This window comes from Choloepus didactylus, chromosome 2 (genome assembly GCF_015220235.1).
Source record: "Choloepus didactylus isolate mChoDid1 chromosome 2, mChoDid1.pri, whole genome shotgun sequence".
Classification (NCBI taxonomy): domain Eukaryota; kingdom Metazoa; phylum Chordata; class Mammalia; order Pilosa; family Megalonychidae; genus Choloepus; species Choloepus didactylus.
Genome location: NC_051308.1, coordinates 244,915,060 through 244,939,551, shown reverse-complemented (window position 1 = coordinate 244,939,551; position 24,492 = coordinate 244,915,060). Strand labels below are relative to the sequence as shown.

The following is a 24,492-nucleotide window of genomic DNA, read 5'->3' as shown; positions in this document are numbered from 1 at the left end:
CGTCACTGTCTGTGTTCAAGCCGAGGCTGTTGAACCATTTATGGGGATTGTCAGAGCACAGGTTTCTGCATCAGGCTGAACCTCGCCTCGGCCTCTTCTGACCTGAGCATCTGGGGCTGGGAAGGGGGTCCCTGCCTCCCTCTGCCTGCTGACAGCCGGGCAGACCAAGGGTGGGCTCCCAGGCCCCCGGGCTGGTGAGAGGTCCCATGGCAACACCCAGTGCTGGGGGCCTCGGGCGCGTGTGCCCTGGTCCCTGGCACAGATGGCATGTCCCTGACCCCTGCCAGCCTCCTCCTTGGTGGTGCTGGGTAATGGGCTCTGTGCCCCTTTCACACCAGTCGGCCTCCCCCAGCCCCAGCGGGGAAGGTCAGTAGAGAGGACTGTGGCCTCCAGAAGGAGGTCTGGCCTTTTCCCTGCTCCCAGGCGGGTGACCCCCACATCCTGGGGATTTCCATTGAGGGGGTGTCTCTGTTGTTTATGGTGGACCTCAGACCACAGCTGATAATTTTTGCTAATAAGTTGAGTTGGGGGGCTTGGAGGGAGTGGGGGGCCAGACACAAAGAGCAACCCTATGATTGGGAGGTGGGGCTGGAGACCCCATCAGTCTCTCCTTTGCAGTGAGACCCCAAAATAAACTCTGCAGCTCAGGGGACCCCCGCCATGGGTCCTTCATGTGAATGTGCTGGAGGGTGACACATCCTGAGTCCGCGGGAAGAGTCCGCATTTGGGGGCCCTCCCAGCCCTTGCCCACAGCTCCCCTTTTCACTTGTATTCTTTTTGCCATGATAAAACTCATCATATGCATATTTTCCTGAATTCTGTGAGTTGTTCTAGCGAATGATTGAACTTGAGGGGGTGGTGGGAACCCCCAAATCTATAACCAGTTGCTGAGAAGTGCAGGTGTCCTGGGAACCCCAAGCTTGCAGCTGGTGTCCTGCGGGCACCAGACCCCTTGCCTATAGGGTCTGGCTGGCTCCGGGCAGTCGGTGTCAGGGCTGTGGTGTCGATGGGCGGTGGGTGGGGAGGGGATTGGGTGGATGGGGGTCCCAGTGGTCTTTGTGAGGCTGCAGAGCTTCACTCATTTTCTTTCCACCCCTGATGGGATATGGGGACCCTGCCCCGGATGGACCTGTCACCTGTGGGGTACGACTGATGGAGAGGAGTTCATGTACTGTTGGTGGTTCCAGATTGTTTCCAACAGTTACCATCTTTTCCCTTCCCTGCCCTTGCGTGTTGGGATTTGGATGGACCTTTAGGGAGCCTGAGGTGAGAGGACGTGCAATCCCCGAGAGTCCCTGCCTTGCCCCATCCCGTCCACCCTGTGCTAATTATCCTCAGGGCCTGCGGGCTCCAGTCAGGGTTGCACTGCCCTCAGGGCCTTGCAGAGGCCTCGCCTCGGCCTCGTTTATACTCAAGTGTAAATGACTGAGCGTGGTGGTGTATTTGCAGCAGGCCATTGGAGGACTTCTGGGGTTCTCATATCAGGGCTGTGTGTACCGCATGGCTGCCTGGGCCCTGGCTTGCTCCTTCCTCCTCGTGCAGGCTGATCACAGGGGGAACTTCCAGATCACCACCCCCCATCGTACCCCCACCATGGATGGTGGAGCCCCTGCCCCAGCAGCCTGCGAGGCTGTCTTTCTGTGCTCCGTGCTGCTGGGAAAGTGTGGTGGCTGCCTCCATGTTTCAGACCTCTCCAATTGCAAAGTGATTTGAGGTGGTTTGGAGCTGTCCCTCCCCAGAAAAACATGTTCTTAAACCTAATCCATTCCTGTGCATGAGAACCATTGTTAAGTAGGGCCTGTTGATGAGGCTCCTTCAGTTAAAGTGTGGCCCACCTCGGTCAGGGTGGGTCTTCAGAGAGAGAGGAAAAGCCATGGGAAGCAAGAAGCTGAGGGTCAGCGGAACCTGGCAGAGAAGGGAGAGTCTAGGAGAGGCCACCGTGTGCTTTGCCAGGTGACCTGGGAGCCCAGGACCAAGGATCACTGGCAGCCAGCCCCAAAATGCCCATGTTCAGGAAGAAGGCATCAAACTTGATGACACCTTGACTTGGACTTTTTCCTAGTCTCAGAACTGTGAGCCAATAAAGTCCCATTGTTTGGGCCAACACTGTGCTGGGCTGAATCTGTTATATACCCCAGAAAAGACCGTGTTCTTTTAATCCATCCTTGTCGGGGCAGGCCTGTCGTGGGTAGGACCTGTTGGTTAGGCTACTTCAGTTGAGATGTGGCCCAGCCCATTCAAGGTGGGTCTTAATCCTTTACTGGAGTCCTTTGTGAAGAGGATAAAAGACAGTAAAAGCCCAGAGAGCAGAGAGAGAAACACCCAGAGACATTTGGAGACAGCCACTGAAACCGGAACCAGGAGAGAAGGACCAGCAGACACCGCCATGTGCTTTCCCATGTCACCGAGGGACCCCGGAGGCCAGCAGCCTTTCCTTAGAGAAGGTATCTTCCTCTTGATGCCTTAATTTGGACATCTTCTTGGCCTGAGAACTGTAAATTTATCATCTAATAAAACCCCCACTGTGCGGTTGACTGTATTATGTCCCCCAGAAAAAGCCATATTCTTTGATGCAATCTTGTGGGGGGAGATATATTAGTGGGGATTGAGTTGGAACGTTTGGATTAAGTTGTTTGCATGGAAATGTGCCCCACCCAACTGTGGGTGATAACTGATGAGATATTCCCATGGAGTGTTGGCCCACCCATTTAGGGTGGGTCTTGATCAGTGGAGCCATATAAATGAGCTGACAAAGAGAAGGAACTCAGTGCAGCTGTGAGTGACATTTTGAAGAGGAGCTACAGCCATGAGGGACACTTTGAAGAGTGCCCAGGAGCTGAGAGAGAAGCTGCAGATGAGAGACAGTTTGAAGACGGCCGTTGAAAGCAGACTCTTGCTCCAGAGAAGCTGAGAGAGGACAAATACCCCAAGTGCAACTAAGAGTGACATTTTTGAGGAACTGCAGCCTAGAGAGGAACGTCCTGGGAGAAAGCCATTTTGAAACCAGAACTTTGGAGTAGACGCCAGCCATGTGCCTTCCCAGCTAACAGAGGTTTTCCGGACACCATTGGCCATCCTCCAGTGAAGGTACCCGATTGCTGATATGTTACCTTGGACACTTTATGGCCTTAAGACTACAACAGTGTAACCAAATAAACCCACTTTTATAAAAGCCAATCCATCTCTGGTGTTTTGCCTTCCGGCAGCATTGGCAAACCAGAACACCCACTGAAAAAGCCAACCCATTTCTGGTATAGTGCATTCTGGCAGCTTTAGCAAACCAAAACAAACCCATTGCCTGGTATTTGTTTGAGCAGCGAAGGAAACTAAAACTCGGTTCTCCTGGACTTTTCAGTCTCCATCCTGAGGTGTGAGGATCCATATGCCACAGCCACACCGAGCCCTTCTCCACTTTTCCCAAGGGGTGGTCCCTGGGTGGTCTCTGGAGTCAGGGACGAGCGGCTGGGAGAGGGCTGGCCTGGAGGTCAGTGGAGGGAACACTGAGGGGACCCAGCCTCAGTTCGTCCCCAGCCATTCTCCCTGGTGCTTCTTTGTCCCGTCGGCCGTCTCCACGACATCCACAGCAGCCCCAGCCTCCTCTTTATCCCTAACGAGCACTGGTGCACCCTTGGCTAAGTGCTCTCCCCACACCTTGTCTCTCGTCGTCCCACCAGCCTTACACAAACGGGCACCACAGTGACCTCGGGAAACTGCTGGGAGAGCTGGTGGACTCACCCCAGGCCTCACAGCTTATAAGCCACATGGAGCTGCAGTTTCACCCCGAATCCCCCCCGACCCGAGGCTTTTGTCCTCAAACATCATATGCTCTGCCGCCCCCGTGCCTCCCCCTACCTGCCAGTGCCATTGTCTTCCTGTGTCTGCAAATCCTTATGGCCAGGAAAAAATGCATGCTTGGGTTTTGAGAGATGGCTCTACCTTCGCTATTCTCTTCCTATCCTTCTCCGTCGGCCCCCGGCGTGCCTGGCCGGTGGACTGAGTTCCATAAATACCAGCCTAACAACTGCAGCAAAACCAAAATAGGTATTTCCTGTGAGGACAGAGGGACTTCCAGCAGGTGCCCTGGAAGCCGGTGATCTGACATTTATTCCTCCCCGTTGGCTATTCAGGGACCATCACCCGGAGCAGGGGCTGTGGGGCCTGGCATGTTCTCTATGAGGAGTGCGTATTTCTCATTGCAAGAGAGACCACGGAGCAAACGTCAAAACCTGGCGCCTCGGAGGAACGTGTCCTTCCTAGTACCACGTGCTCCCTCCGGTTGAACGTGCACTTCCTTAACATCACCTTCCTTTGCTCGTATTTTTTAAGAGACTTCTTTCCAGAGACGGACACAGCTACTATTTTTGTGTTTTTCTTCTTTCTCCGGCAACATGAGAGTAGCAGCAGCTCTCCTCCGAGAGTTGCCGTGCAGGTGGCGTGAGACGATCTGCGTAAGATGCCGAGCCCGGCGCCTGCTGGCACGCAGGCTTGCCCGGTCCGCGTGGGCTGGTGTTTTAGCGCCCCACCCTGTCTTTTCTCTCCATGCACGGTTCTCCTCAGTTTGGTTTTTCATAGCAAAATATGCACTCGTGCAACGGCTCTCGTCTCTTCACATGACTGCGCTAGCACTTTCCGGGGAGCATCTTCCTGGCCTGGCTCGGCTGAGCCACGGGGCCGAAAGGGCTGCTGCATCTCGGGGCACCCAGGACTTGTGCGTCTGCCTGGTACCCCTGTTCCGGCTCCTTCTCCCCCCGTCATCCGGCCTGCCTGTGCCTTCTTTTCTCCCTGCCACCCCCATCCTAAGTCTCTGGTTAAAAATGGACACAAAATTGTATTAAGCCAGGTCAGAGTGAGATATGGGGAGCACCCTGCATGCTCCTGGGAGCTCCTGATAAACCCTGGTTGTGGGCGTCTCCCCCAGAGATGCTGACGGATTGGTCCGTGGAGGGGCCCGAGCCTTGGGAGGTTTTAAACTCCCTTGGGCGCCACCCCGGGTGACTCTTATGGGAGGCTCAGTTGGGAGCCTCTGCTGAGCAATTTGCAGACTGGACCCTGCCTTCCCCTTTCTGGGATCCCTTGTCCTGTGGTCAAGGCCAGTGGTTTCCAGGGGGTCCGGCACCCGTGAGCGTCTGCTTTGGTCCTGAGGGAGATGGAGAAGAGGAAGGATGGCTTGGTCCATCCACCTTTGCCCACCCTCATGGGGAGCCCGGGAGGGGTGGCCCAGGGTACCTGGAGCAAAGGGCTGCCCTCTCCCCGCTGCGGATCACTGCAGCAGGCAGCCGCCCCAAGCCTGGAGGCACTGGTGGGGGCCTGCAGCGGAGCCCACCAGAAGCCAGGCCCCCTACCGCGGAGACCAGGAGCATTCCCACCCACGGCCCTCCCCACCCACCGCTTGTCACCACTTCACTCCTCCAGATTGCTTGCGGGCACGTTGCCCGGCAACCAGAACGCCAGCGCGCTGCCATCCTGCAGTTCCCTCCAAGCTCTGCTGAAGGCTGTCGAGCAGCATCACCTGCACCCCAGAACTGCAGCAGACGCCCGGGAAGGCAGAGGGGCACCTGGGCTCGCCCTGTCCCCAGGAAGGGGGCAAGATATCACAACCCGTCCTGGTGAGCACTTCACCAAGAGCCGAGCTTGCAGCGTGCACCCATACCTCCCTGTGATGTAGGAACCCGTGTGCACCTCGTTTTACAAATGGGGAAACTGAGGCACAGAGAGGTCATGCAGAGTGCCCCAGGCCACACAGCATGCAAGTTGCTAAGATTTGATGCCAGGTGGCTGGCCCTGAGCCCCCTCTTGTGACTACCAGGCTGGTGCTTCTAGAACAACTGACAATGTCTCTGCACGGTGCTCAGTATTCCCCTGGGGGTCCGAATGGCCCCCGGTGGGAACCCTGGCTGCACACAAGTGTACTGTGCCAACATCGGCGTCAACCAGCTGCTGGGTGCTGTTACGCTCTGCAAGCGGGTGCTGGGGCCTCAGAGCCGCCGTGCCTGCTGGGCCGTGGCTGCTGGACGAGGAGGGGGCAGCAGCTGCCTGGGTGCACTGCCCCACACCAGGCCCCTCCCCCCGTGCAAGGGCACAAAGCAGATTTGCAGGAGTTAGAGCTGCGGTGGCTACGGAAGGTTTTTCTGGGTTTGTTCTAGATTTTCCAGCGTGCCCCAGGCCCTCAGGTCTAGAGAAGTCAGGTTCCCAGAACCCCACGCTTTGGGTCCGTCCAGAGCCCATGCTGAGCCAGGCCCCTTGGCTTCTGGGCCGGGGCATCTTTATTATCCAGTTGATGAGGATTCGGGTGAGCCTGCTGTTTCATAAAACGTGGCCTGAAAAATGAGAATCCGCGAGGCGCTCTGTGAAGGAAGGGGGCTGTGTGGTTGGTAGTGCCCGGGCTGCGTGAACACGCCTGCTGGCCTTTGCTTGGCCCCTGTGTCCCACATGTGCTTGGCCAGTGCTCTTTGCCCCCCATGGGGTCCCAAGCACCGGCTGCTGAGGAACCCTCTTTGGGGTGGGCTGGACCACTTGGCCGTCACCTCTCTTCCGGCCTGGACAGTTGGAGACCCCCGGTGAGGCCGGTGATCACAGGTGGGGCAGGTGGGTGGGCCGAGTTCGAGTGTGCTCCCATCCCAGCAGCAGGGGCCACGTCCCAGCAGGTGTCTCCTCCCCACCGGAGCCGGCCCCTGGCTGGTCCTAAGCAGGCAGGATGATGCTGGGTTGGTGGGAGGCATCTTCTAGTGCTTCTCTCTGCAGATAAGGGACCACCCCAGGCTCTGAGCCCCCTCCTGTGGCTGGCAAGAAGCTGTCTGGGTCTCGACCGCTGTCGTGGGGAAGGGGTGCCAAGGAAAGCCCCAAAACCCTAGGGTGACCCAAATGCCAGAGACTCTAGACAGTGGTTCGGAAAGCCTTACTTATCATTCTGGAGCTTTCTACGCAACGCAAATGAATCATTCACACGCTGTTCTTTCTAGAGTCAAACATTGTGTGCACATCCGACATTCATGGGGGCCATTGAAGATGAAAACCTTCTATGCAACCCAGAGCTCCTTTCTTGAAAGGGAGGGGCGTTTGTAATCGCATTAAATCACGAGGGAGAGCGAGGAGCGTCTGACAGGCCATTACGTGACATCAGGCTGGGGATGCCGTGAAAGTGAATCATGGCCTAATTTTTTTTCATTAGGAAAATTGAACCAGTGACTGCTTTCCAGAAGGAAGTGGGTGCTCCCCTCCTGAGCCAAGGCTGAGGGATGGGGGCTGGAAGGCAGCAGTGCTCCCCGCGTGGGGTGGTGGGTCTCTGCTCTGGAAATCGAGCAGGAGGCCACCTTGCGCCATCTTAGTGTGTTCCGAAGGGGGCAGGGGTCAGAGGGGGCCCCCTGAGCTCGTCCTCACCTTCAAGGGTCAGAGGGAAAAGTCTGGAAGGCGCTGGCTTTGGAAGGTGGCATCTCTGTGGCATCAGGGGACTTGGAACAACATGGAACTGGAGAGAACTTAGGGACAATTGGTCCATGTCCACACCAGGCACCAAGGGCTCACTTCCCACCCAAAATCAAATTTTCCTTCCTAATAGAATGCATGTTCTTGTCAGGAAGAGGACAGGATGGCGAGAAAGCCCACGCCTGGAGAGTCAGGGGTTGAGTGTGTCACCAGGGCCCCCCCCAGCAGCTTATCTGACCCCCAGCTACAGCCCCTTGGGCTCTTTGTTTTTGCAAAGACCAGAACAAGCTGGAGTGTTTCAGGAGGAGGATGACCCATTCGTGCCCAGAGAACATATTTCCAGCACTCTCTACCTCCTTCTAGCTTCCTGGGGGGAAACCACAGTCAGGCCCAGGTCTCTGCCGCTCCTTGAGGGCTGGAGGCCCAGGCTTCTGCCCCCCAGACTCCCGCCATGCTCGCCAAAGCCTGGAAGCCCTTTGCAAACTGAATGTAGGTTTTAAGGTAAGGGAAAATATTGCCCCTTTAGCCACCGTCAATTCTGTTTGCACCCACTGCTTCTTTAGATCCGCCCTGTGCCCCCCATCAGTCCTGCCCCGGCCATCAGGCATGTGGGTTTTGAAGAGTTTAAAAAAAGTAGGGTGTTGGCTTGGTTTTCTAGAGCTGCCGTAGCTGATCATGGTTTTAGACCACAGACGTTGATTTTTCTCTCGGTCCTGGGGCTCAGGGGTCCTTTTGGACCCCATTCTACAAATCACAGCCTCGGCAGCCGCTCTCCCTCCAAGGCTCAGTGGCGGATCCTTTGTCACCTCTTCCGGCTTCTGGAGGTTCAGGGTGTCCTCCGCTTGCAGACGCCACTCTCCAGCCTCTGCTTCCATCCTCACGTGGCCGTTTCCTGTGGGTCTGTCTGTCTCCATCCAAACTGCTCCTTCCTCTAGGGTTAGGGCCTGCCCTCCTCCAGCCTGACCCTGTTTCCAAATAAGGTCACAGACACAGGACTTGAAATGTCTTTTTTTTGGGAGACACCAAAAACGCACAGCAGGCCCCCCAAGTGGGCAGTGCTTGGGAGCTGCTTCTGAGGAGCAGAGAATGGAAAGGGCTGGAAGCAACCATACCTGGAGAAACCTCACCAGCATGACCTCAGCCGGAGGTCAAGGTCAACATCAACTGTGGAAGGTCAACGTGGACAGCATGGACTGCAGACGTGATGAGACGAGAAGGACACGTTCCCTCTGCGTCTGCCTCCCCAAACCCTCAACCCCTCTAACCCGGAGGAAAACATCAGACCAATCCCAATGGAGGGACACTCTACAAAACACTAGGCCCGTGAAGGTCACCCCCAAACTGGGAAAGCCAAGAAGTCCCCTGAACTCAGAGGAGCCTCAGGAGATGTGGCTGAATGCAGTGTGGGCCCTGGACGGGCTCCTGGGACGGAGAAGCCTGAAGAGGCTGCGGTGTCCAGCTGAGCCGTGTGCTGAGGTCTCCTTAGAGATGACAGATGTGCCCCAGGGAAGGAGTGCGAGCACTGGGGGAAGCCAGAGTCAGGGCACGTGGCTCTCCCTGGGCTCTCTCTGCAACTTTTCTATAAATCATAATCCATTCTAAAATAAGATGTTTATCTAAACAACCTGGTCAAGACAGGTGGGGCGGAGGTTAGTGAGCATCTGATTGGGGGGGTGGGGGTGGCCCTAGCAGGGGCTTCCCTGGGTCCCTGGGCTGCACGTGGGTGGCCCTTCCCCTCAGGGGACGGCAGAGAGACTCCAAACCCAACTGTGCCTACAATAAGTATGCTCCACCTGTTTCTTCTGAATCATTTCTGGCTGCAGCTTCCGAATTATTTATCATAAACGGTGGGGTCTCCTTGAAAGGGGGGAAGGAACCCCTCGGCCCACCTGCTGCAGCATCCCACAGGACTGATGGGAAACTGGGTCTTGGGCATAAGAAGGAACCAGCCTGAGCTCAGGCTAGTTTCTCCATCACCTGCAGTCTTTCCCACGGTGCCCCGTCCATGAGCCGCGGACTGACACTCCAGGAGAACCTCTGGGGGCTTCCTCCCCAGTCCCCCAGGCCGCCCTGTGCTCTGGGGGTGCCTGCCCAGCCCTTGTGCAGGCTGGGTGCACCCCGAGATCCTTCCCAAACTTCCCATGGCCCAGGCTCATGTGGAATCTTCCATCCCGGTTGTGATTTTCATCTCCCCGGGTGATCCAGCGAGTCAGATGCCAGCTGCCGAAAGGAGGCAAATCCTGCAAACCCCCACCCAGGGGAAGGTGCAGCCTTAAGTCGAAGACGTGTCTTTGTCTTCCTTAATTGACAGTTGATTTTTTTTTTTTTTTTCCTGGGAAGAAAATGTGCAGAAGATAACGAATTGAATCTCAATTCACTGAATCTTATTAAATTGATCTTGGGAAAAGATTTCAATGAAAATTTGAGAGAGAAGCAAGAAAGCTGCAAACTGGGCAATAAAATGGGGTGGAGCAAGATCTCCCGATGTGAAAGCCATGGGGTTGGGGGAGGGCAGCGAGGCCGGATCCCGGAGCAAGCCCTCCTGGCCCGTCCGTGGCTGGGTGTGGGGGGCAGGTGACCCCACGGTCCAGCCAGGGCCGCAGCTCTCTCCCAGGGACCCCCAGCTGGGACTGCGGGTGGATCTGAGAAGTTGGTGACTGTGTGCTCTGCAGTGTCCCTGCCGCTGGGACAGGGCTGGCCCGGGCCTCCGGCTCCGGCTCCTCTGTCCCACCAGCCAGCGCCGAGGTCCATGGTGAGGCTGCCATGCCGTGCACCCCCAGACCGGGCCCCTTGCCATCCTTGCGCACATCCACTCTCTGGCACGGTCTCTTTTATTTTTGAGGTAAAATGCTACCTTTACGCAGACATACCACCAGTTTCACCCTTTTAAAAGTGTACGATTCTGTGGGTTTTGGTTTATCTGCAGGGCTGTGCGGCCATCACCACCCTCTAACTTAAGGACATTTCCGTCACCCCGTAAAGGAACCCCCCGCCCACTCTCGGCTGCTCCCCATTTCCTGTCCCCCCAGCCCCTGGCAGCCACCGAGCTCTCAGACCCTATGGATTAGCCTCCTGGGGTCATTTCGTGTAGATGTAATCATGCAATGTGTGGCGTCTTGTGCCTGGCTTCTTTCACTTGCTACCAGGTTTCCAAGGGTCCCCCACGCCGTGGCGGGGGTGCTGTTTATGCTTGAAGAGGGTGCTGTGGTGAGGGGGCAGCACCTGCTTAGCTGTTTGTGAGGTGACGGGCGTGTGGGCTGCTTGCCCTTTGGTGACCGCGAATAGTGCGGCCGAGAAGCCGTTCATGCCAGGTTTCCCTGAGGCCGTGTCCTCGGTCCCCGTGGTGTGTGTCTGGGAGAGGAATTGCTGGGCCGTGGGGAAACTCTGTCTGACCTTTTGAGGAATGGCCAGGCTCCTGCCCAAAGCAGCTGCATGGCTTGACGTTCCCCCCAGCCGTGTATGGGGGTCTGCCTGCCCCCTGCCTCGCCAGTGCTTGGAGCGGTCTGTCCTTCTGCTCCCAGCCCCCTTGGGGGTGACGAGGGTGGGCATGCTCCTAACAGGCCCTGATGGTCAGCGGGCTCCGTGGGCAGCCAGGGTCCCCCTTCTGCGGATAGATGGGGTCTGCTGTCTCGGGGAAATGGCTGACACCCCACAGGCCGTCCCGGGGATGAGAGCAGTGCAGGCGGTTGCCCGGCCTGCAGAGCAGTCAGAGAGAAGACGGTCTGGGGTCCTGCTCCTCGGCGATGCAGCCCCACTCACGCCGGGCAGTCTACAGACTCCCAGGACCCAGGCGGGCCCTGATGGCACCACAGGCTGGCGAAGCAGAGGGTCCGGGGCCTTGGAGCCCTCTGGGGAGCCCAATGGGGGGACCTCGCAGGCCACGGGATTGGCCTTGCCCTCCCTAGTAGGAGACCCCAGCCTCCTTGGCCTCCGATTGCTGGCTGCTGGGTGGGCCAAGGCCTCCCCTCCGTGAGCAAAGCCGTCACCTTAGGAAGGAGGAAACCGGACTCTAAAAAGGGAAAACAAATCGCACTCTCCCCACAGTTGCCATGGGTTGGCTTTTCTGCATAACAGCTGGGTGACGTGGAAATGAGGGGTTTCCATGGTAACCAATTACAGCTCACGATTGGTGAAAATTTGCAGAAATATCCTGTGCGTGAAGTTATGCCGGGGCAGGCTGGCTCAGGCTTGGGGGCTGCGCATTTAATTTCCTGGGCCGTGTTTCTCAGAGTGCCCAGGAGGCAGGCAGCTCACCGGACCCCTGATCCTGCTCAGCCCTGCCCACTGGTGCCTCTTAGTGCCCGTGGCCGTGGCCCGGCCCTCCCAGGAGCAGTGACTCCTTTCCCAGGAGGCAGACTCCCACCCAGATGTGCAGGCTGGTGGGTCCTCCAGTTCTCACGGGAGACCTGAGGGTCCTAAAGGCATCTCGGTCCCCAGGCTGCCCCCAGGTGCACAGGTACTGCCCTCGCGTGGGGGCTTCTCACACAGAGCCAGTACCGGGGCCCGGGTGGGCGCCAGGCTTGGATGTGCTGGCAGGATGCCCGCAGCAGCTTGGCATGAGGGGGGATCCCTCACTTCTGCAGCAAAGCACTTGTGTCCTGATTTAAAAACGGGGCTTTATGATCAGGCGCTGGTCCTCTTTGGGGCATTTGCTCTCGCGAAGATGAGCCCTTTCTCTCTGCACCCTGGTGACCCACAGAGGGTAGCACGTTCCCAGGACCAGCGAGGACAGAGTCAGCCCTGGCGCGGGTTTAAATGCGGGGCCAGGAGGGGCACACACACCGACACACGGGCACACGTGGTCTCTCACATGGGCACACACAGACACACAGACACACTCATTGCACTCTTCTCTCACATGGACACACAGACACACCAACACATGCACACACGGTCTCTCACACAGACATGCACAGACACACTGACACGTGCACACGTGGTCTCTCACACAGACACACTGACACACTTGTGCACATGCACAGTTTCACAGAGACATACCAACACATGCACACATGGTCTCACACACACACAGACACACCGACATGTGCACACGTGGTCTCTCACACGGACACACAGAGATACACCAACACACATGCACATGTGGTCTCTCACACGGGCACCCACTGACACACCGACACAAGTGCACACGTGGTCTCTCACATGGACATACACAGTCACCCTGGCAAACATGTGCACACAGTTTCTCACATGGACACACACACACTGACACGTGCACATATGGTATCTCATGTGGACACACAGATACACTGACACACATGCACACGCACAGTCTCACAGACACACTAACATGCACAGCTTTGCATGGACACACAGACACGCACTGAGACTCACGTGCACACTGACACACACATGTACACACTCAGTCTCACACAGACAGTGAGACACACGCAGACATGAACACACAGACATACTGACATACATAGACACGGACTCACTGACGCAAACACACAGTGATGCACACAGACGTGCTGACACAGGCCTCCCTCACAGCACACGCATTCCCACACACATTCACACAGCTGCACACACTCTCATGCACACACTACGATTTATTCATTTTTAGAACCACGCAAAGCCTCCTACAGCCCAGTGTCCCTGCCCCGTGGCCTCCGTGGCCCTGCCTCGGAGCAGCCAGCCTGGCCCTGGGGGCTGCTGAACCCCCTGCTCCCCAGGGATCCTTTGTCCCAGATTCCTTCTCACTTTCCGTCGGAGTTGGTGGCTGGCGCTGACTGTGAGCGGCGTTCGAATCAGCCCTCATCATCTATGAGGGGACCTGGGCCTGGCGTCCCCACCCCCCGCTGGCCTCTCTGCTGGGCTTAGGGTTGCGGTGGCTCCCAGCCCCTGGCTGCTCTGGACCCTCACTGCCCGGAGGCCCCGGACACCCACATCCTGGCATCAGCCCTGCGCTCCTGCAGCTCAGCCCGGGCTGGGGTGAGCCGGCCTCGCCCTTTCCGCAGCCTTCCGGGGAGCTGAGGAGGTGGGTGAAGGGGCTTTGAAGGGCATCTGTGCTGCAGATACATGGTGGGCACGCAGCTGTGAGCAGGGCCAGCGCCTGAATGCAGTGGGCACACTAGTCCCCTTGCGGCCCACATACGGTGATCCCGCGTCCCCCGGTGGAGTCCGGAGGAGGCCTGAATAGGAAGCTTCCGTGCAGGGCATGAGCTGCGGCAAGCCTGCTTGAGGGTGTGCACGTTCAGCTCCGATGCGTGCAGGCGAGGGACGCCGGCTCTGTGTGCAAAATGCCCACCAGAGAGTGAGTGCTCGCAAAGGCCTTTCCCCGATGCACAGTCACCCTGAGGGTCTGAGATGCTGTGTCCCGTCCAAGCCTCGGGAAAGCTGGAGGACGCGCCTGGATCCTTCCACCAAGTCGAGGAGCCTCTGTTCTGCAGAGAGAAGGGCCTGGCCTGGCAGCCAGAGCCGGAGGGTGTTCCCAGCTCTGCCATTTGCTTACCGACGTCCTTCTGGGTTTTATTATGGGTGGAAGGGCAGGGACTTGGGCATATCCTTAGGGTTACTTTGTCAGGGCTAATGGTCGGGGAATTTACAAGACTCAGTTTTCCCTCTCATGCGATGGGCTGCTTGAGAATCAAGAATAAATGAGGCTCCAGGCCTGGGGGTGCTGGGGAAACAGCTCTCGATGAACACGTGCACTGAGCACTGCTCTTTGCAGGTGCTGATTAAACGACGGCCCTTGAGTAGCCTTGGAAGAGAAGCAGTGAAGTGGTTCGTTTCCCTTTAGATGTCAGGGTTCGCTTTTATGACGAGAAAAGAGTTTCTGTGTGGTGGGACTGGGAGGGGAAGGTGGTCCCCCAGGTTGCCCCCCGCTGGTCCCCGCTGACGACTCTTCTCTCGCTTCTGTGCAGGTCGATGTCCATCCACTGGCCGGGCTGCGCCATCGGAAGCCGTGTTTGGGTACTTATAGCCATGTTCCAGCTCGCCATGGATCTCCCCGCGTGCCAGTCCCTCGGCCCCGGCCCCGAGTTCCGGCTCCTGCCGCGGCTGCCGCACCGGACCCCGCGCGCGTGGAGCTTGAGGAATGGACAGTCCTCCCGCCTCCCGGCGCCCCCGTGGAGCCCCCGGCCGCCCCGCGTGGAGCGGCTGCACGGGCAGGTGCAGGCCCCCCGGGCCAGGAGGGCGCGCAGATCCCGGGACCAGCCGGCCACTGCCACGCCCAGCCCCTCGCTCGCCTCCTGGCCCTCATCCTTGTCCTCGGTGGGCAGCGGGCCCACGGACCCCCCGAGCCTGCGGAGGGGGCGGCGGCAGCTGCAGGGCCGTGGGCCCAACGTGTTTGACTTCCGGGGCGGCCGGCCCACCACCGAGACGGAGTTCATTGCCTGGGGGCCCACGGGGGAGGAGGAGGGGCTGGAGCCCCACACCTTCCCGGGGCTCTACGGCCCCACCACGGTCTCCGTCCTGCAAACCCGGAAGACGACGTTGGCCACTGCCAGCTCCACCACCGCCGTCGCCACCACCGCCCCCGTGGCCCTGCAGACTAGGGGTTCCACGGAGGCCCCGGGCCCCAGGAGCAGGGTTCCGGCGGGGGTCAGCACAGCGGAGCCCTCCACCAGCCCCAGCAGCAGCGGGAAAGACCCCAAGGCCCCGAGGATCCCTGGGGACACCTCAGGTACTGCCGCCTCTCTTCTGGCTGGGGTCTGGTGGGGTCCGGCGTGGCTCGGGGAGGGAGCTTCTTTGGGTGACTCTGCGTTTCTCAGGGGCAGGGTCTAAAACAAAAGCAAGAGACCAGGATTTGGGGTGCAGGACCTCGGCAGGGGGGACGGAGGGGCTGGGTGTCTGTGAGCTTGCACACTCACGTACACCGGCAGGTGCGAGCAGTGCCCCGAGGGAGGGGCCGGGCTGCCCTGGCTGGTGGGAGGGAGAGTGGGGACCTTCCCTTAGCATCTGCTGCACCTCCGTCTGGGACTGCAGAACCCAGCGTGCCCTGAGCCAGAACTTTGTCTCCGGGGCTGGTCCGGGCAGCGAGATGTGGACACATCTCAGGATAGAGTTAACAAGGCCATGTGGATGCTTCCAGAACTTTCAGAGCACCTGGGCCCGTAGTGGGTGGGGTGACTGTCCAGTTGACCTAGGCTTCCCATTAGGAATGGCCTTAAGTAGCAGGAAAGGCCAAGTCCGGGTCAAAGGAGGAATGCCCCGTGATGGTAACGGACGCTCTGGAAGCCGTGACTAAGGTCGGGGAGTCACTTTCCCTGGAGTGTTTGGAGGATGGAGACAGAGCAAATGGCTTTTCTCTGTGGCTGCTGTTATTCCAGCTGCCTGGGGCCAATGACGATTCCTTGGCTGTGAGATACCTGCGTCTGTGTAGTTGTCTTTTTCATTTTTGCTGCTGTACCTTGTTCCCCAATTGCTTCAACGGGAGTAGCCCCTGAAAATTGCCTAGGCTAAGCATGTCCTTAAACCCTTGGCCATTGGAGTGGGAAAGCCTTCAGGTCACCCTCGGGCAAGCTCAGACCCCATGTCTGTGTGCAGCTCCGCTGGCCCCTTAGCGAGCGGCGGCCCCAGCACCCTAACATCTGAGACGTCCACACATTAGTCTGTGCTTGCATGTTCCAAACAAACAGCAGGACCTGCCAACTTCCTCAAATAAGATGCAAACCTCAGGGCATAAGCACAGAGGGACGGGGTGACGTGCAGCCTGCCTGCACCCTTGGGGATCTGGGCTGCTCTGGCCCCACAGGTCATTTTTGGAATTTGAAGCTTAGTTGCCCCGCGTGCCATTTCCTGTGCATTCCAGGGGCAGTCTCCACCTCCACTCCTGGAACCTGTGTCCTGGTGGAGAGCACCGTCCGTCTCGCCCTTGGGCGGCAGGTGATGGTCAGCAGTCAGACAGGTGTGCAGGCCTGGGTGGCATCAGTCCCTCAGGCCCATGTCCCACTTCCCTTCGCCTCACCGGCCAGGGAACCTGCACTTTTGCATCTGACTTCCTCCTCTCTAGAGAACAACAAACCTGGGAAGGCAGAGCCAGAGCTCTCAGCAGGTGCCAGGGGCCGGGGCTGGGTGCCTGTGAGCTGGGAGCACAGTGGGCGAGGGTTTGGAAGCTTCGTGTGGGTGTCTCCTACGGAGTCCCCACCTGGAATCCACATCGTGGGGCCTGTGCTCCATCATCCCCACGTCAGGCACCTCCGAGCGGCTTACAGAGCGTTTGTTTGTACCTCAGTGAGCTCCCCAGCCATCATCATAATAGAATTTAGTTTTGCACTCATTTCCTCTGCATACGTCCCTTACTATATAGACAAGTTCCCATTTATTCCAAATTACATTTGTTATTACCAAAGTTAAACCGCCGGGACAACATCATAAGGCTTAGCAAATTAATTCACAGTCCATTGGATGCTGCTAATCCAACTCGACAGATGCTTATCTTGGAAAAGATTTATGGTTGTTCATAATATAATCTGGAGTGAGATTAATTTGTTTAGCAAAACACATTAAAAGGGGGTAAATATGGATGTTTGCTTCTAATGCCAAGAAATGTTAACTCTGGAAGGTGATGCTGGGCTGCAGAGAAGAGGATGAAGGGGTGCCCAGAGGCCCTGTCTCCCAGCCAGGCAGTCACCTCAGCTTCCAGCCAAGACGAAGGCCAAGGGGAGAGAGGAAATGCTGAAGTGATTCCCCCAACCAATGGCTTTATCCGAGAAGCAGATTAGACCCCAGTCCTGGGGAGTCACTCAAGTTAGACATGAGGGAGAACTGGCTGGTGATGGGCAAAGGAGCCACTTGCTTGGGCTATGGAGGACAAGTCGCCTTACCTGGGGCTCTCACGTTGGGGGGCAGGAAAACTCAGCTGTCAAAGCCTGCCTCGGTGGAAGGGGTAGGGGGGTAGGGCCTGGGCTCCCGGGAATCCTCCTTACCTTGGCGGTCAGCGGGTGTAGACATGGGCCTCCTGCTGTGTGTGGAGAGGGAGCACCTCCACTCACTCTTCTCAGACAGAGCTTAGGGCAGCCATGGTGGCCTTGGGATTGCAGAGCTGCGGGGTTTGAATCCGGACTCAGCTGCTTGGGGTTCTGTGACCAGGGAAAGTTCTCTTCTCTCTTGGCCTCATTTCCTTCATCAGCAAAAGGGAGATAAGAAATGCCCCTCCTAGGCGGTAGCTGTGAGGATTTGATGACTCAGCACAGAGTGTAGGAGCCCACCTGAGAGTCCGCCTCGGGTGACAGATGTCTTATGCCCAGCAAGCACGGTGGGGGCATTGGCTGGGGCACACAGTGGCTCTTGTCAAGGACAGAACAGACTGTCAGGGCCGTGGGTGTCTTTTCAGCTCACCCAGCTGAGCCCAGTCACTGTCGGGACATGCTGAGTTCTGATATTAGAGTTTTAGGAATCTAAAACCTACTGTCCAAAGAGGGAGCTTTGGAATCGGATTTGGGGATCTGTTAGTTTTAGTCTTGCTTTCCTAGAGAAATGTTTAGAAGGGGCCTGTTACGTTGTTCTGTGTGTCCGTAGTACAGGCGCTGCTAGGCATGGGAGGGGTAGGTTGCTGGTAATTTGGGGACTTTGAAGTCCATCATTTGGGGACATGAATTCCATTCCATGGAATGCCTGCTGGGATCATCAAAGGGCCCCACTCCAGAAATCACCCTGCAGGTGAAATAACTGGTAAATCTCCTCTTAATCTAGTGCTGTAGAGTCCCACTGGCTGCCTTCAAGTTCCTGGCTTCACCTCTTGTTTCCTAGATCAACTTGGGAAACTTGTCCTCTCAGTGCCACAGTGGGAATAATAGAGGATTTGTCTTTGCTGCAAAGATTAAATGAGATAGTACTTGCCAGATGCTTAGGGCCAGACACATAACAGCTGCTCAGTAAATTTTAGCTGGTGTTAAGATGATGATGATGATGGTGATGATGATGATGATGGTGATGACAATGACAATGATGATGGTGGTGGTGATGGTGATGGTGGTTATGTTGAGGTGGTGGTGATGATGATGGTGATGATGGTGATGATGATGGTGATGGTGGTAGTGATGATGGTGGTTAAATTGAGATAGTAGTGATGATGGTGATGATGACAGTGATGATGGTAATGATGATGGTGATGATGGTGATGATGGTGATGACGGTGGTGGTGATGGTGGTGGTGATGGTGGTGGTGATGATGGTGGTTATGCTGAGATAGCGGTGATGATGGTGATGATGATGACAGTGATGATGGTGATGATGTTGATGATGATGGTGATGAAGATGGTGGTGGTGGTGGTGATGATTATGGTGGTTATATTGAGATAGTGGTGATGGTGATGATGATGATGGTGATGGTGGTGGTGATGATGGTGGTTATGTTGAGATAGTGGTGATGATGGTGATGATGAAGACAGTGATGATGGTAATGATGATGGTGATGATGGTGATGATGATGGTGATGATGGTGGTGGTGATGGTGGTGGTGATGGTGGTTATGCTGGGATAGCGGTGATGATGGTGATGATGAAGACAGTGATGATGGTAATGATGATGGTGATGATGGTGATGATGATGGTGATGATGGTGGTGGTGATGGTGTGATGGTGGTTATGCTGGGATAGTGGTGATGATGGTGATGATGATGACAGTGATGACGGTGATGATGTTGATGATGATGATGGTGATGATGATGGCGATGATGGCGATGATGATGATGGTGATGGTGGTGATGTTGAGATAATGATGATGACAATGACGGTGGTGGTGAAAGCGATGATGGTGGTTATGTTGAGATGGTGGTGATGATGGTGATGGTGGTGATGACAATGTTGACATGATGATGATGGTGATGTTGGTGATGATGTTGAGATGATGGTGATGATGGTGGTAATGATGTTGAGTTGATGATGATGATGGTGATGATGGTGATGGTGATGATGTTGGTGATGATGATGAGGGAGGTGATGTTGAGATGGTGATGATGGTGGTGATGATGACAATGATGATGGTTGTGGTGATGCTGGTGGGGTGGTGATGAAAATGATGATGATAGTGTTGATAACGGTGATGATGACCATGATGATGCTGATGTTGATGACTGTTATTGTGAAGATTTGCTGACACCAGCTTTATTGCTTCGTTGTGGGGATGTTTGATGAGGTCATTTGATGAGGTCCCGAGGCCACATCCATGACCTTGGCATTCTGTGCAGAGGTATGGATGGTGCTCTCCAGGAGCCAGCTGGGATGGAAAATCAACTGGTACGGGTTTGCCGAGGCTTTGCGCCCAGGCTCGCATGGGTGCTGGCAGAAGGCAAAAGTCAGAAGAGTCAGAAGCTTGCTCAGGTCCCTTAGAGGAGGATATCCTGCAGTGTGGTCCCTTTCTCCTGTGACAGCTCCCTTGCTGGTTGTGTTCTGAATCTTGAATCACAGAGTTTCCCAGGAGAAAAACAAAGTAGTTTCCTGGGCTTTTATCTTAAAACTTGTAAGTGAGCTGGTAGGAAATTGAAGCCAACTGGTTACAGTCACAGTGTCTTAGTTTGCTAATGCTGTGGAATGCAAAACACCAGAGATGGATAGGCTTTTATAAAACGGGGGTTTATTTTGCTACACAGTTACAGTCTTAAGACCACAAAACGTCCAAGGTAACACATCAGCAATCGGGTACCTTCACCGGAAGATGGCCAATGGCGTCCGGAAAACCTGTGTTAGCTGGGAAGGCACGTGGCTGGCGTCTGCTCCAAAGTTCTGGTTTCAAAATGGCTTTCTCCCAGGACATTCTTCTCTAGCAAGCTTGCTCCTCTTCAAAATGTCACTCACAGCTGCACCCCATTCAGTCTCTTTGAGTCAGCATGTTTTATATGGCTCCACTGATCAAGGCCCACCCTGAATGGGTGGGGTCACACCTCCATGGGAGTATCCCACCAAAGTCACCACCCACAGCTGGGTGGGGCACATTGCAAGCAAATCTAACCAGCACCAAAACGTCTGTCCCAAAAGACCACAAAGATAACGGCATTTGGGGGACACAATACATTCAAACTGGCACACACAGAATATGCCTACTGGGGGAATGCCTGGGCGTGGGCTCTGGGCATACAGTTAGTGCCCAATAAACGTTGCCTAGAGCTACTATGCCTCTGTCCACCCTGGACCCGGGCCCCGTGATTCTCCAGTCTTTCATGACACATCTGGCACTGTCCTAGCTTTTCATTTTCACTTCTCTCCAAAGGGCCCTACCAAGGAAGGGTAATGAAGCCCTTTGGATCCCGATCATTATTCAAGGTTTGTACTTGTTTGGATCAATCACGTATCAGTGACACTCAGCAGCTCAAGGATACGACGGCTCAGATGCTACCCGGGCCCTGCCTAGTAATTTTTACATTGGAATTCACTCTTGCATTTCCAAGGATGATTTCCAAGTTGCTTTGCCCTTGTTGCCAGGAGGCCTTCGGTGTCCTTTAGCGCGTTCCTTTGTAAGCACAAGGGACAGGCTGGTGTCATCTTATCTGCACCTTGACAGTCAGCTGACCTGGACGGGGGAGCAGGCTGGCCCACTTCGGGAGCAAGTCTCATTAGGATGACATATTTTCTTAATACCAGGATCCGAGCAGCAGGAGATAAGAAAGCAGATGTAACTGGGAGACGTGATCCCTCCCTTCCATTTAAAGCTGCAACCGCAGTTTAAATGCTGAGCCTCTTTTAATTAAGTTGCTGGATATTTGCTACCAGGAAACTGAACCTGTCCTTAACATGAAGATATTTGAAGCAAATGACTCATGAACTTCCAAAGTTTTGAGTGGCTTCATTGGGATAAAAGCATCAAAGAACAAATGAGTGTTGGAAGCTCTACCGAACATCCCCAACTTAGTAGCCAGCGAGGCTGGTCTTTCAGGTTGTCATCGGGACTTTCCTGATGAGCAGGTGTGGCAGTTCCTGTGAGATGTGGCTTTGGGCGAGGACCAGTGATGCTGCGTGGCCACGGGCTGGATTGCATGCCGATGCATCTCTGGACTGGCACGGCTTGTCTTTTGGCAGATACCTCTGAGCACATCCCCTCTGCTTTTGCTGATCCAAGTTGTGTTCACACCAAATAGACAAATGGGCTGCAACTCATTAAAACCAGCCTCCACCCTGCTGTAGTTGGTGCTCCCGCAGGCTTCCTTTTATTTGCCTTTACCCTGCTCCTTGCTCCAACTTATTGCATTTCGTGCTTCGTAAGCTTCTCCTTTCCCCCAGGGCCTCGTTCTCCTTCTAGGAGCACATCAGGAAGGGAAGCATCTTTAATTCTTGTAGGACTGTGTGACTGCCCCAGTGCAGTTTCTACCTGGGAGCTGCTGAGCCTAACTCTCCTGGGCTCCTTTGCCAGGCCCCGGGGAGCCCGGCACCTCTGCCTGTCTCCCCGTTTGGATGTTTGCAGTGGGAAGAGGCCCGGCTGACACCCACCCCCCACCCTGAAATAGCTCTCCTCTGAAGGTGACATTCTGGTTTGTTCTGGCGAGACCGGGGAGTGAGAGCCTCAGGGGCCTTTTAATTGTGTGATTACATGAAACACATCTCCGGGGAACTGGACTTTCCTTGCATTGTGCAATTCCGCTAAATACTGGATGGATCCCACATCCGTTTGATATACGACAGATGGAATTTACGGTTTTCATCTACTCACGGTGGAGTGAGTTGAAGCACTGAAATCAAATATCAGACAGAAAACCATTTTTAGGACTTTTATTTGACTATATGAAGAGGGGCGGTTTGGGAATTTCTGGTTTCTTGACCAATTGCTCAGTGAACCGTCCGCTGGAGGTTGAGTTTCATTAAATTCTGCATCCCGGGTGGGGGAGGGGCCGAGAGGTGGAAACCGTGGCCCCTCGCCCTCTTTTCAAGGAGTTTGGAAAGCTGTTTGCAAAAGTAAGACAAGCAAGGACAAAGCATGAGCGAGAAATGACAAGGAGGAGCTGTCACCAAGCACAGCTTTGTCAGTCGTCCGGGGACTGTCCTGGTGATACAGACGCCAAGGAAAGTGGGGGGGCCCCTTCAGGAGGGGGGCACGCAGCCGAGTTGGGGTGGACTCGGGGGCTGTGCGCTGGCAGCGATGGCCATGGGGGAAGCAGTAAGCGGATTGGGGGGCAAGGCTGGGGTCTAGCCGGAGCCAGGCCAGGCGGAGCCCTGGGGGCTGGCCTCTGTCTCCTTGCCCAGAAGGAGCAGGAGGACTGGATGAGAAAACCCTTTGAGCTCATCCCCCTACCCCTCACCTCTAAACTGCCCTGAGAATGTGAGAGCTTAGTTCTAACAACGGATGCAAAATGGCCTTGGCAAGACTCCCCCTCTCCGTTTTGCATTTACAAAGTGAAGGCGATGGAGAGGGCTGCCCTCCCCTCTTCGCTGCCTGTCTGTGTAAATCCCAGTGATGCTGCAGCGAGCACAGCAGTGGGTGTGCGGAGGTGGGTTCTGGGTCAGGCAGGGCAGGTGGCTGAGGGCCTGGACCTTAGAGCCAAACAGAATCACCCCGAGGGCCCCACGTTGGAGAGAAGGCACCTGCCCTCCGGAGCCGAGTGAAGCCCTGCTCCCACCCTACCTCATGGACGGGTGTCCGTAGAAGAAGCATCACCCATTGTCCCCCACTTTCCAGCAGGTGCGTTCCCAGTGAAACTCCGGAACCACCACCCCACCCTCCGGCATCCGTGCCCCAGTTCCGGGACTCAGCTAACATCACACACGGACGCGTGATGGACGTGCCGTATGGTCTAAAATGCTCACCAGGTGTTGGGTCTTTGCTTTCGATGTGGTTCAGTGAATATTACAAACCTCTGTCTTCTCGTCTGCTGCAAGAGTGTGATGATCAGCAAGAACAGAGGAGTAAAGTTTCCCTTTCTGGAAGTTTCCTTTGGCAGTGTGGATGTGAGTTTGTCAGGGGAGTGGGCGCTTATCCCCCAGGGAGGATCTCCATGCAGAGATGCCGAGATGGATGTGGAGGCAAAGCTGGACAGCCACGCAGGGGAGAGAGCACCCACCCCGGCCGCGACTTCACCGGGTCCCAGCTGCCCTCACTTGGCAGCTGCCTGTGCCCGGCTGTGCCACGTCCCCTCACAGAGCCTCGGCTTCTCTGCCGGCAAAGCCAGGCGACGATTTCCAGGTCATTCTTCTGAGACTCGAGTATGGTAACCCGTGTGACTAACCCCCATCGGATTCCTGGGCCCTGCGTTAGCTTCCAGGGCTGCCGTAACAAGGTACCCCAAACAGGGCTTGAAGCCACGGACATGTCTTCTCCCACTGTTCCGGATGCCAGAAGTCGAGGTGTCAGGGGTCACGCTCCCTCCGGAGCCTCTTCCAGCTTCCGGTGGCCCCAGGCTCTCCTTGGCTTGTGGCCACATCATGCCCGTCTCCGGCTCTGTCTCTGGCTCCACCTGCCGCCCCCGTGGGTTTCTCCTCTTCCATCCCTTGGGGGCTCTTGTCCTGGGTACAGGATAACCCTGCACGAGCTCGTCTCGGGGGCCAGCATCAATCTCATCTGCCAAGACCCTCTTCCTAAATATGGCCACCTCCCAGGTTCCAGGGGTAAGAGGTGGGCATGTCTTTAGGGGCCACAGTTCGACCCCCACAATCGGAGGAGCTTTCCCAGCCTGAGCAGTCGTTGCCTCAGGGCTGGACCCCCAGGGCCTTCCCCTGCAGACCCTGCGGGGATCCCCCGATCCTGCGCCCTGCCCCAGTCCTTCCTGGCCCGGGAAGGAGGAGGTCTGGGCCGGGCAGCGGCTACAGGCCTGGGGAGCTTTCGATTAAGTTGCCGAGAGTCGGCATCACGAACAGGCGGGGATCAGAGTGTCGTTTGTCCACTTGTTGGCCTTGTCCCCTGTGGAGCCCTGATCCATTCCCTCACTCATTCATCAGAAATGTCTGCCAGGACCTTGCTCAGGAAAGCAGCACGAGCAGGGCCCCCGCCCCAGGCACGTTCCCATGGGGGCACAAGCCAACATAAATAGGGAAACTCTGGGCACGGACAGATGTGACACAGACGGGATCGGGGTGACGAGGGGCAGGGAGTTGAGCCTGAGTCAGAGAAGAATAACGAGAGGAGGCAGGAGGGCGACAGCTGAGGAAGGTGGGGGCAGAGACACGGAGATGGACAGAAGAATGG

General features: G+C 56.1%; 1 protein-coding gene across 3 annotated transcripts in view; it reads left to right on the top strand.

Annotated features, from left to right (window-relative positions):
* Window positions 1-24,492, top strand: part of AJAP1 (adherens junctions associated protein 1) — a 142,020-nt gene that overhangs the window by 47,358 nt on the left and 70,170 nt on the right. For 2 of the 3 annotated variants that reach the window (XM_037828690.1, XM_037828688.1), the window contains exon 2: window positions 14,307-15,067. In XM_037828690.1, coding sequence (XP_037684618.1) covers window positions 14,311-15,067 — 757 coding nt within the window. In that variant the 5' untranslated portion in view covers window positions 14,307-14,310. Of the gene's footprint in view, window positions 1-13,358; window positions 13,421-14,306; window positions 15,068-24,492 lie in introns of those variants that run through there. The other variant, XM_037828689.1, reaches the window with a different exon arrangement.